The sequence below is a fragment of the Phoxinus phoxinus genome (assembly GCF_949152265.1).
Source record: "Phoxinus phoxinus genome assembly, chromosome: 20".
Lineage (NCBI taxonomy): Eukaryota > Metazoa > Chordata > Actinopteri > Cypriniformes > Leuciscidae > Phoxinus > Phoxinus phoxinus.
The window spans coordinates 22,706,852-22,719,258 of NC_136895.1; the positions used below are offsets into that span (position 1 = coordinate 22,706,852).

Below are 12,407 nucleotides of genomic sequence, written 5' to 3' on the forward strand. Positions count from 1 at the left end.
AAGAGCAGTGAGTGATTTTCTCTTTCTTTTGTTGTTTAAATAATATTAAAGACACAGACAGCAGCAGGGACTGGTTTATGTCACATTCCCTTAGAAAGAATGATCTTTACACTAAAGAAATGCAATCTGAGGACACTCTTCCATCTCACTATACAGTTTTCCTTTCACACGAGTAACATGATCCTGCAATACATAAGGCTGGTTTAAGGACTACATTTTCAGGACCCTATTTTTATTTTGCTATGTACTAACACTTAACACTATTTTATATAGCACTAACATTTCAATTTGTGTTTATTAATAGTTAGGAATGATTTACTGTTTTAATTATTCAAATTTGATATCTCCTAACCAACCCTTAACCCTAAAGATAAACATTGGCAACCCTCTTGTCATTTTTAACCTAATTTGTTTCAATATATGAGCCTCTGTATTCTGGTTATTCTGGTATTCTTAAATTCAGTTTTCTTAATTAAAGTTATTTTTTAAAGCTGAAGTAAGCTATTTTCTGTCTATGTGTGAGACTTCAGTTTCATTGGCTGTTTCATAAGTAGCACGATAACATTATTATACACAATAACGTATTACATTTGACAATTACAATTAGCTACATTTGAATTGCTTCATTATGGATGAGTTTAATCCCAACATAATCATAATGAAGGCTTTATACTGAAGACTCATATATATTCCTGCTAATCCAGCTCATTTGAGTTCTGATCAGGCTCTACGACCTCCTCCGTGTCACCTGTAAAAACAAAACAAAATATAATTTGTATGAATACTAAAACAATAACCAGTCAACATAACTCCTACATGCACTGTATATATGTTTCTATTAATGCTGCATTATTTAATTTGAAAGTCAGAATCTCTTCCTCCTGTAAGCATTGATTAGTAATATTATTTAAATAGCAATAAGAGCTAGTATGATCAACTGTACATTTGTTAAAGCAATGCTGTCTGAAGTGGTTTAAATGTACTATCAAATTTGTATAGCAACTTGAGTTCATAACAGGTTTTGCAGTGTTAGTATTGTCTGTAGCAGTATATCAAACAAATATTAATTTATTACAGCATTGTAGTGAGAACCTTCTGAGGATCTTTCACCTGATAGTGACTTTACTTGTTCTGTTGATTTTACATCAGGTTCTTCTTGATCTCCTGAAAAGTCCATCCAATGTTACCAATGTTACTCATTCCACTAATGAGGTTTGCACCAGTGTTGAAGCCAAGCCAGCTGTCTTTCTTTAGGCTGTGAGGAGGAATTAGAAGAGAAAATAATCAGTGTTCAGGGGAAACAAGTTGAAAAGTAGTTACTATTCAATTACTTTAAGTACAAAGTGCAATAGACTAACATTACTAACTAACATTGGATTCCTGTAATTAGATTAGTTACTGATTTTACAGTATTTGCCGTATATTTCTAATAGGGGTGATATGGTAAATATATCACTTTTTTCTCAGGCAGGATCACGATCCACAATCTTATCACAATTATTTTTCACGTTTGTCTTTAACAATATTCTGAAAGTCAATGAGTGGTAACGCCAAACTAATTCCTCTATTTAAAAATAGTAAAAAGGGAACAAAATAAAATAAAATGACAAACCATTTAGGCCAAAGTAGGGGTGGGCAATATGACCAAAATCTTATTTCACTTTATTTTATTTCATTATTTTATCTTTGTTATTAAACAAATGATCAAACATTACAAATATAAGATACAAATTTGTTGAATAAAGTGTGCTACAACTAGAACCTGCATCCTCTCTGCTTCAACCTGCCTGTTAATGTGACTGCAACAGTATATTTACTCACCTCAGATTACATTCTGAGTTCTGTAGCACGTCAACGAGCTTCTGCTTGGAGGATTCGATGGCATTTTTACTCAGATCAAGCTCTTTTAGAAACTGCAATGCTTTTTTCTCAGCCAAAGACTGAGCCAAACAAGTAACATCTGTAATGCCACAGTCATTTAGGCTAGAAAGAGACAGACAGACACACAGACAGAAAGTAAAAGAGTGTACTCTTTTTGTGAAGAAAAAGTACATACTTGAGTGTGTAGCAGAAGAGTATGCAAGCTTTGGGACATACACTACTTCGTCATAACTGTGACTTTAACGGACAGCTCTGTCGCTTAGATACATGCATCCTGTCACTGTTTAAACTGGCCTGTCAATCATCTTGTCACGTTAAAACCCTCCACATTCAATTTCCTACCATTTCAGAGACAAATCGATACTGCCACTGCTAGCACATCGATCTGCCATTTCATGCGGAGATTCATGTGTTTGCAATTTGAATGATCCATTTAAAAGTTAATGGCTGAACGTATCATTACAAAAGTTCACAATGCTATTGCAGATGAAATTAATGTGGATAACATTGAATTAGCATGCTTGCAGTTTTCCCGCTGCTGTTTGCTCGGTGGTCGAAAGCATCTTATCATACACATTTTATACTGACATAAGTTACTGACTGACAGATGTTATTTGTGCCACAAAGCACATCCAAAGCTTATTGATTATGAAATTATCACCTAACATAGTGGTGTGTGACACTATGACCAAAATGGACCTGCGGTTGATACTTTACACAAATATAATGTGAACTCAGGCTTTGTTTAATGTCAAAGTAATTTTAAGCAGGTAAATGTTTCTCACCTCAGTCTCTCCAGTTTACAGTGTGGATTCTTCAGTATTTCACACACGGCCTCCACTCCTTTGTTTTCTAGTTTATTCCCACTGAGGTCCAGCTCTCTCAGGTGTGAAAGAGAGTAACACAGAGCTGGAGCCAGGACGAGACACTGTTTATCTGTAATACTGCATCCACACAGACTGAAGACAGAAAGAGAAAGAACTCATGAGTGAGTTAAATGCATCATGAATGCATCAGTAAATGTCATACAATATAATAATACAACAACAAAAACTTTGAAACATAATTATGGAACCAAAAACCAAAACAGGAGCATAATAGAATTTGAGGAAACTAGTTATAACTCAAGTCTAAAATCATCTTCACATTCAGAGAAAAGTATGAGTTACAAATGTAGATTAAGATATAGGATCAATATAAAACTAAACATTGAATCAACGCATTTAGATACATAATTAGAAATAGAAACATAATGAAATAGACATTTTTTTATTAATAGACTATATTTTTAATGTGAGACAAATTAAGAACATTTTGTATCACGAATAAAAGTCATTTATGGATTGATACATTTTTACCTGACAAATAAAATGTTATATTGGATTTATTCTGTATTCTCTGAAATCATTATGACCAGTAGATTAAGTAGAGTATCGTGTTTCCGCAAATCTGTACTCGTCACTGCCCTGAAGCGCGAGGCCGTCTCATTCTTCATAGAGCAAGGATACGCGAGTATTGTTAATTTATATATTATTATATTATATTTATATAATCGTTATATATATATATATATATATAAAATTCTCACAAATGTATGACTTTTGTAAGTGCAATTTGATTACCATATATATGGACTTTTAATAAAGTGTAATTAGCTAACCTTCTATTTCATTTTTATTCTTCAAAATGTAAACTTGCAGGTGTTAATTATAATGAATTTACTGTTATGCCCATAAATAATAATAAGGATAGCCTAAACAATATTTAAAAAGAATACAGTTTCAAAACTGAAAACTTCCTTGTTAGGGTTAGCTTTTATTGACACCAGACTCACCAGACTTTTTCAAAGCGGGGACCTACAGTATGACGTCAAAGGGGATAAAACCCCGCCTCCGCAGGGTTTAGCCCCGCCCACCGATTTGCGGGGTCCCCCCATATGTACTGACGGGTGTGTTGAAACTCATAATCTTCAAAACTGTTATCCAATTATAGCAGTGAGCGGTTATCTACAAGTCTTCAAAGCGGCATGTCCATTAAAACCAAGAGTTTCAGGAGCTATGCTCAAAACCAGGCTAGAAAATAAACTATTACTTATTCATTTTGATGTTTTTGAATGTAAAAACCAAGCGAACGTCATAAGTTGATTTCAGACAACAATATAACATTTTTTAAAAAGCCAGTTCATGACCCCTTTTATGTGGTTGTATAGGCTACGTTCTCATATCCATACATTTTTTTCTAATGTCACAACAAGTAATAATCTCAAGGTTTAAAGCTTTACGTTTACATTACATTTTACAATTATGCATTTGGCAGATCCTTTAATCCGAAGTGACTTACATTGCATTTCAAGGTACACATTTTACATTCTTATCAGTTCTTGCTTTCCCTGGGAATTGAACCCATGACAGTAAGCTTTACTGTTTGAGCTACAGGAAAGCTGTAGCATGATTCTTTTGTAGTATGGTTTTGGTTAAGTGTACTAAAATAAACATTGTCACGTGTGTACCTTACTTCTCACCGCTGCTTTCTGATGGTTTAGACTCTAAATTAAAACAACAGGGGTCGATTCGGAGTAATTGTCCTCTAAAGTTTAAAGAATGGTACAACAGCGAGTGCGTCAAAAATGCCTCGTCAGTTTGGGGATGTGTGCAGTCAGCGGAGTTTCGCGCTGCTGAGCCAAGCAAAAGTATAAACAAGGCTTGACGCTAACCAATCAGACCTCAGGAACCGCCCAAAATGGCGCAAGAACCAATCAGAAAAATAGACAAATATTTTTTAAAGTCAGGCCGATTTCATGATCGATTGTTGTGTCACGTCCGAGTCGCCGTGCCCGTCCCTAGTTTGTAATAGACATCAGGCCATTAAGAGACCAGATGTATCATTGTTAGAGTGCTACCAATGAAATTACTACATAAAGGAAATTACAAATATTTTCTTGATTTACATATTAATATATTGTATGAAGAAAACATAGTTAAGCTGAATTTATGGTGGTGTGGTTTATCATTGCTATTATAATATGATACTGTACTTTGGTCTCATTTTTGTAGCTTTGTCAGATTTCAGCATTTGAAACTTTCTACTGATAAACATCCCGAACCATCATTCAATTAACTTGTATTACTTTATTTCTTCAGATGAGGAAATGCCAGAAGATACAGACCTATAAACAATGTGACTTTGGCCTTGTTGTCTTAAAATAATAATAAAAAGTAAACTTTAAATCACACTGTAACAGCTGTACAGTATAATGTTACAAACCTTAGTTTTTCCAGCTTGCATTCATTGCTCAGCACAGGATAAAGGTTTTTAACTCCAGAGTCTCCTAGTGTATTTCCACTGAGGTCCAGCTCTCTCAGGTGTGATGGGTTTGATTTCAGAGCTGAAGTCAGATCAGACCAATCTTCAACTTCTATACCACAGTTTCTTAACCTGCAATCACAGAAAAGAGAACAGCAAACTGTTCCTTAGTTTTCATTCAAATACCAAAACTCTATTTCCTTTCTTGTATGTGAAAGTTACTGACCTCAATCTCTCCAGTTTAAAGCCTTGATTCTTCAGTATACCACACAAAAGTTTTGCTCTTGTGTGCTTTAGTTCATTCCCGCTGAGGTCCAGCTCTCTCAGGTGTGATGGGTTTGATTCCAGAGCTGAAGTCAGGAAGCCACACTGCTTATCTTTAATACTGCATTCACACAATCTGAAGGGGGGAAACAGAAAGGACAATGATTCAGATACAATATATGATGATCATCTTATTAAAGAGCTACAATAGTCTTATATTCGGTCTAATAGTCTACAGTTCCCATAATCTGCTTGTAACAGTGTCACACTAGTTCTGTGTTCTGGAAATTGTTGAAGCAGCAGATGTGACTCTTTCTGCAGTACAACATATACACAATCAGTACATTGACATTTGAAATTAATTAAATTCTTTAAATTAAAAGAAATGACTTATTAGTTAGACACCAAGCATTAAGTGTGACCAATATGGAAACTAAGTAAAGCAGTATAAACAATGTAACTTAAGCTCCGTCCTCTTAAATTAAATAACTTAACAGTAAACTTTAATCACACAGTAACTGCTGTACAGTATAACCACTAACTGTAGTTTCTCCAGTTTGCATTGTGGGTTCATCAGTAGATCACTGAGGTTTTTAAATCCAGAGTCTCCAAGTTTATTCCCACTCAGGTTAAGTTCTCTCAGGTGTGATGGGTTTGATTTCAGAGCTGAAGTCACAGCAGAACAACCTTCATCTGTCATTTTACAGCAGCTTAACCTACATCGAGAAAGAGAGAGAGCAGAAAATAAGACAGAAGAAAATAAATTAACTCTTTATTACGTCATATCACCTTCATGAACACACAACAAAAAGTTAGTCAGAGGGAGATAAATCATCTTTATTTCATCAGTATAACATACTAAGGTGAATAAATACTTAGGCTCATTAAAAGTGTTTTGATTTAAACTGTTGAAGTGATTTTAAGCATTTTGATTCTTGTTTGTGAATGTTACTGACCTCAATCTCTTCAGTTTACAGCGTACATCTGTCAGTATATCAGATAAGTGCTTCCCTCCTTTGTTTTTTAGATCATTTCCACTGAGGTCCAGTTCTCTCAGGTGTGAAAGGTTTGAACAAAGCGCTGAACTCAGACTGAGACACTGTTTCTCTGTAATACTGCATCCACACAGACTGAAGACAAAAAAAAAAGAAAGGACAATGGTCAAACTAAGCTTTTGGAAGATTTGGGTAATTTGTCTGACAGCAATTTGTCATTTGAAAGTTATATTTGTAATTCTCAACAACAGGATTTTTCAGCAAAAAGTGTCAATAAGTGTATTATTATTGTCAAAACATTTGGTAACTAAACAGAATTTCATTAAGTTTAGTGACAACATGTTACAATGTTTACATAGGACTGATAGGCTACGTTTTTTTATTAGTGCTTGACACAAATATCATTTCAGATTTCAATTCATAAGCTTTCAATTTGATTCTGATCTTGATTCAGCATAGATTAATTTGTATAAATATCAGGTACAGTAACTACATGATAATTTTTCTTAATGAAAATTTCTAATGCTGTAAACATACAGGGAGCCCTTCAGCCGGTATTATTATTAAAGGTTCAAATTAACAACTCAAATTAATATAATGTGTTTTTTTATAATAATAAAGTGATACTATTTTTAGTGATATGAGTGAAAATATAAGAAATATTTAATATAGTGCATACATTTATCAAAATATTCCTCTCTACAGTTATTTTTCTAGCTAACTACTATAATATGGTCATTAAATGCCTTTCCTGAGATAAATGTAACGTTACGTGACATTGTTCTCCAGCTTTTTTGTTGCACTGAATCTTTCAACATACCTTCAAATGTTCATTTGAGTTTATTTACTAACTAGTATAGGAAGAGATGATCAGTTCACATGCCGCAACTGAGGCACTACAGCGATCTGTCATGTTTCATTTCTTGTTTAAATTTTGCAATAAAATTGACAATTTGAAAGCTAAGACTTTGTATCATATCAAAGTAACCTGCTCTGTCTTTTCTGTCGGTGTAAGTGTCCTCTTTTGCTTCGAGATTTTTCACTGAGTGAGAAAACGGATGTGTGGCATGAGAGCGTGAGAACAGTGTCTGAATGCATGAGTTGACAGCCCTGCATATATGTGTAATTACATTTAAATGATATAGAATTAATCAGTAACATTTATTTTTATCTAATTGTGCATGTTTTTAATTTTCTGCTTAATTTTAATATTTAACTTTATAGTTGTTGCTAAGAGAAAAAACATTTCAAAATACTACTGAAATAGTATTATCCAATATAAAAATAATATTAGAAGTAATGTAAAATTTTAAACCATTAAAATAAAACACTCACATCAGTGTGTTGAGTTTACAGTGTTTATCCTGCAGAAGAGCAGAGATCTGATTCACTCGTGTGTCTCCTAGTTTATGTTTACTCAGATTCAGTTCTCTCAGGAGTAACGGGTTTTTACCCACAATTCCTCTCACATACTGACAGGCTTCCTCTGCAGCAGGACTTCTCAAAAACCTGCAGAAGAGAAGATGAAAGTTATTGGGTCTTTCTGGCTTTTAAGCAGGAGTGTGAGAAACATCAGCAAAGAAAACTGGCTTGTGAAACAGCATTATTGTGAACATCTGGAGACTCATAGACCTGCTGTAGAGAAACAGTGATATCGTGAATCTGGACTTGATGGAAATTATACTACAGTACTTTCAGAAACATTTAAAGGACAAGTTCGGTATTTTACACTTAAAGCCCTGTTTACAGATCGTATCTGATGAAATAGAACGGTTAAGATAAAAATTTGGACACATGCTGCTGTCCTGAGAATTTTAGGTTTATTTAGCTTTTGTGGACCTATTTTGCCAAACGCGTCACACCCGTGATTCTTCCGTTGAGAGCTTGAATAATAGAGCCCAGCCCAGTTGGTGGCGATAATGCACCTTTGCCAATTGCAAGCAAACCACGGGCATATACACAGAAGAAGCAGAAGATCGCTGTCTTCATTGAAAGCATTACAAACAGACAGCTAATAATGGGGCGAATTTGTGCAGTTCCGAATTGCGGGAAGATTCGTGGCAAAAGGAACACCCCCAAGTGCCTGTAAGCCTTAAGACAGCAGCAGCTTCGGCAACAGGCGTAACACTGGACTCCGTTGTCAACTGCCGTTCAAACTCTGCCTTTCTTTGCAGAAATTCCTCTGAATATTCAGGCTCAAACCTATAACCCTGTCCATCAAAATCGATCTCAAAACCGTCATCCTCCCATTTAAATGTCTCGGAATCCATTTCTAAGTTGACACAGATAGCTTCGATCTTGTAAAAATGTTTAGATAGCTTAGCCTACGATACCGCGTCCGCGACTGCATAAGACTACAAAAAGCATACAAACAACCCCATTTCCGTTTCCCGCGGCGGAGTAATACCGTAACGTTACCTCACACAGCGAATCCAATACAACTTAATGGAGTTGGACAAAAACTACGATAAAACCTGTTGGAATGCATCTTTTTCAGCGATTTTTGAGTGCACATACCAGTGAACACCCCTGACCACTCGGTGAGTTTCACGTCTTTGTAAACGAAAGTTTAATGTGTTTTAGGAAGGAATCTTCCAGTGCACATAGACAACCATTGTGGGGGTGTGGGGGGAAGCGAACTAAACCTAAAATTCTCGGGACAGGAGCATGTGTCCAAATTTTAATCTTAACCGTTCTATTTCATCAGATACGATCTGTAAACAGGGCTTTAAGTGTAAAATACCAAACTTACCCTTTAATACCATACTGCTGAATACCATCAGTATTGCACCAAAACAAAACTGTTGAAATGTATCATTAATACCACAGTACCCTCAGCTGCAAAAACTTGTGTAGCTTATTGTATTGGTGAAAAAATATGTATGAATATTTAGCCTGAAAATAATGAATTATGTATTTTTTCATCACGTCTCACCTCAGTGTCTTCAGTTGACAGTCTGGATCCTGTAGTAAATCATCGAGCTCCTTCACTCCTGATTGTCCAGGATCATTTCCTGTGAGATCCAGCTCTATCAGGTGTGAAGGGTTTGATCTCAGAGCTGAAGCCAGAGCTTTATAACCTTCTTCTGTGATACTGCAGTCTGAGAGTCTACAGAAAAGACAATTTATAAAATGTATAAAAATATAATTAAACCATATTTCTTATTGTTAAAACACAAATTGTATTTTATATATATATAAAACATTCAAGTTAAGTGCAGTCAAACAGTGGTTCATTGAACTCACCTGATTTTCTGCAGTCTACAGTTTGTATTTTCTAATGCGTTCTGGAGTTTCTTCACTCCTGAATCCTGCAGATTATTGTTGCTCATGTCAAGCTCTTTCAGACTGGAGTTTGATCTCAGGACTGTAGCGAGAGCTGAACAGCTTTCCTCTGTTAGACCACAATTATGCAGCCTAAAATGATGAACATGAACAGAAGGGAGAATTTACAACCCCATTTCCAGAAAAAAATGGGACATTTAGTAAAATGCAATCCAATCAAGAATCTGATTTGTTCATTCTCTTGAACCTTTGTTTAACTGAAAAAAGTACAAAAAATGATTTCCAGTGTTTTTGCTGACCAACTTAATTATATTTTGTAAATATAAACACATTTTGATGGCTGCAAAACACTCAAAAAAAAGTTGGGACAGAGTTTACCACTGTGTCACGTCACTTTTCTTTTTAATTACACTTTTCAAATTGTTTATATTTTTATTGCAGTTTTGCAAATAGAATTATTTGCACAATCTCGTCCGATACAAGACTTCAGCTGCTCAACAGTCTGGTCATCACGGTCTGATTCTCCTTTTTTCTTGATGAGCCATATATTTTCAATAAGAGACAGATCTGTACTGCATGTGTAGAGTGTCTACGAAACCACACTGTTGTAGCACGTGCAGAATGAGGCCTGGCACTGTCTTTTTTCCCCCTAGGAAATATGTCATATTGATGGAAGTATATGTCTCTGTAATCCCAATAGACGTCTCAACGTCAGTAGTACCTTGACACAAATGCAAGTCACCCCTGCCGTTTGCACTTATGCACCTCCATACCATGACAGATATTTGCTTTTGCACCTGTCACTGATGAAGTCTAGATGGTCCCTTTCATCTTTGGGACCGAGAACTCAATGTCCGTTTTTCCCAAAAACAAGCTGGATTCATGGATTCATCTGAACGCAGCACACATTTCTATTGTCTTTTAGACCATCTGAGACGGGCTTGAGCCCAGAGAACAGATGCAGCATCTCTGCATAGAACTGTATAACTTTCTCCTTGCATAACAGAGATTCAGGTGGCATTTCTTGATGCAGCGTCAGACTGTTAAGTGACAACGGTTTTCCAAAGTACTCCTGAGCACATGTGGCTGTGTTTAACACAGTAGTATGATGGTTTATCATGCAATGCCGTCTAAGGGCTCAAAGGTCACGCACATTCAACAGAAGTTTCCAACTTTGACCTACACGGACTGAGACTTCTTTGGATTCCCTGAAACTTTTCACAATATTACGTATGTAAGAATTAAACTCTAGGCATACATCAAAATTAACATTCTGGGCCAAAAAAACCCCAAAAAAATTCAGGATGCACTTGGGCGAAACAATCAATTAATTCATCGAACTACAATCTAATCTACACTCAAATTTCAATTGCACATAAGGCAGTTTTATATCAACTTTTTGATTGTGAAATATAGTAAACATTTAAAGGACAATAAACTGTAATAACTTGTTTTCATGACAGATTTATTCAAACATACATTAAATAATGAAGACTCCTCATTAATTTCATAATAAAATTAACAGAATTTTAAAATTGATATTTTTCTTCATATTAAAAGTTACAAAAAAAGGACAAAGCTTTTTGCGATTATTGGATGGCAGAAGAGATACAAATGTTTAGAGAAGTTTTGTTCACGCATCAAGTTTTTGCAAAAAAATAAAATTAATAATAATAATAATAATAATTGGGCAAAAAGCAAAAAGATTGCAGTATTTGCAAGCAAAGACCCATCTTTGCTTGCAAATACTGCAATCTTTTTGGAATCTTTTCTCTGTACTTTTGTCAGTTAAATAAAGGTTCAAGAGAATTAACAAATATGATTTTATTGTCCCCACTTCTCTGGTTATGGGGTTGTACACCCACAAAGTACTTGATGACAACATACTGTACAGTACTGATAATTAATTTGTTTTGGTCAACTGATTTTGTTTGAGATACCTTACATGTGTAATTATAAATTGACAATACTCACGCCAATGTGTTGATTTGACAGTGTTTATCCTGCAGTAGAGCAGAGATCTGATTCACTCGTGTGTCTCCTAGTTCATGATCACTCAGATTCAGCTCTCTCACGAGTAATGGGTTTTTACCCAAATGTTTAATCACATACTGACAGGCTTCATTTGCAGCAGGACTTTGTAATAATCTAGAAACAAAGGAAGTACACTAATAGTTCACAACTGTACATTGCAGAGCTGTCTTACAATAACAAAGATCATCACAAAGATTTTCACACAAAAGGCAACCATGTAAAATGTGAATGTAAAGCTATGGTAAAATAATTTAATTATCTTTCAGATAACATCTTAAAACTATTGCACTTTAATATTTGTAGAAGACATTTACCTCAGTGTCTTCAGTTGACAGTCTGGATCCTGTAGTAAATCATCGAGCTCCTTCACTCCTGATTGTCCAGGATGATTTCCTGTGAGATCCAGCTCTATCAGGTGTGAAGGGTTTGATCTCAGAGCTGAAGCCAGAGCTTTATAACCTTCTTCTGTGATACTGCAGTCTGAAAGCCTAGAACACATGAAAACCTTAACTAAAATGAACACTGCTGCATTTTAAATTAATTAATGTCAGCTAAATAGTCTGAATCACAAAATTATTTTGACTAAATCACACTACAGTTGAATACATCATTGGATATGCAGTTAAACTGCTTCTAGTTTTATTT

General features: G+C 35.2%; 1 protein-coding gene across 1 annotated transcript in view; it reads right to left on the minus strand.

Moving 5' to 3' along the window:
• Positions 1 to 229: 229 nt before the first annotated feature.
• Positions 230 to 12,407, minus strand: part of LOC306988932 (uncharacterized protein) — a 198,748-nt gene continuing 186,570 nt past the window's right edge. Inside the window, exons 63-75 of the mRNA XM_079594151.1 lie at positions 12,077 to 12,250; positions 11,703 to 11,876; positions 9,690 to 9,860; positions 9,379 to 9,552; positions 7,779 to 7,952; positions 6,405 to 6,578; positions 5,991 to 6,164; positions 5,411 to 5,584; positions 5,146 to 5,316; positions 2,667 to 2,840; positions 1,822 to 1,983; positions 1,111 to 1,255; positions 230 to 748 (exon numbers count right to left, since the gene is read on the minus strand). Of these exons, the coding sequence (XP_079450277.1) occupies positions 1,141 to 1,255; positions 1,822 to 1,983; positions 2,667 to 2,840; positions 5,146 to 5,316; positions 5,411 to 5,584; positions 5,991 to 6,164; positions 6,405 to 6,578; positions 7,779 to 7,952; positions 9,379 to 9,552; positions 9,690 to 9,860; positions 11,703 to 11,876; positions 12,077 to 12,250 (2,011 nt within the window). The 3' untranslated portion in view covers positions 230 to 748; positions 1,111 to 1,140. The remainder of the gene's footprint in view (positions 749 to 1,110; positions 1,256 to 1,821; positions 1,984 to 2,666; positions 2,841 to 5,145; positions 5,317 to 5,410; positions 5,585 to 5,990; positions 6,165 to 6,404; positions 6,579 to 7,778; positions 7,953 to 9,378; positions 9,553 to 9,689; positions 9,861 to 11,702; positions 11,877 to 12,076; positions 12,251 to 12,407) is intronic.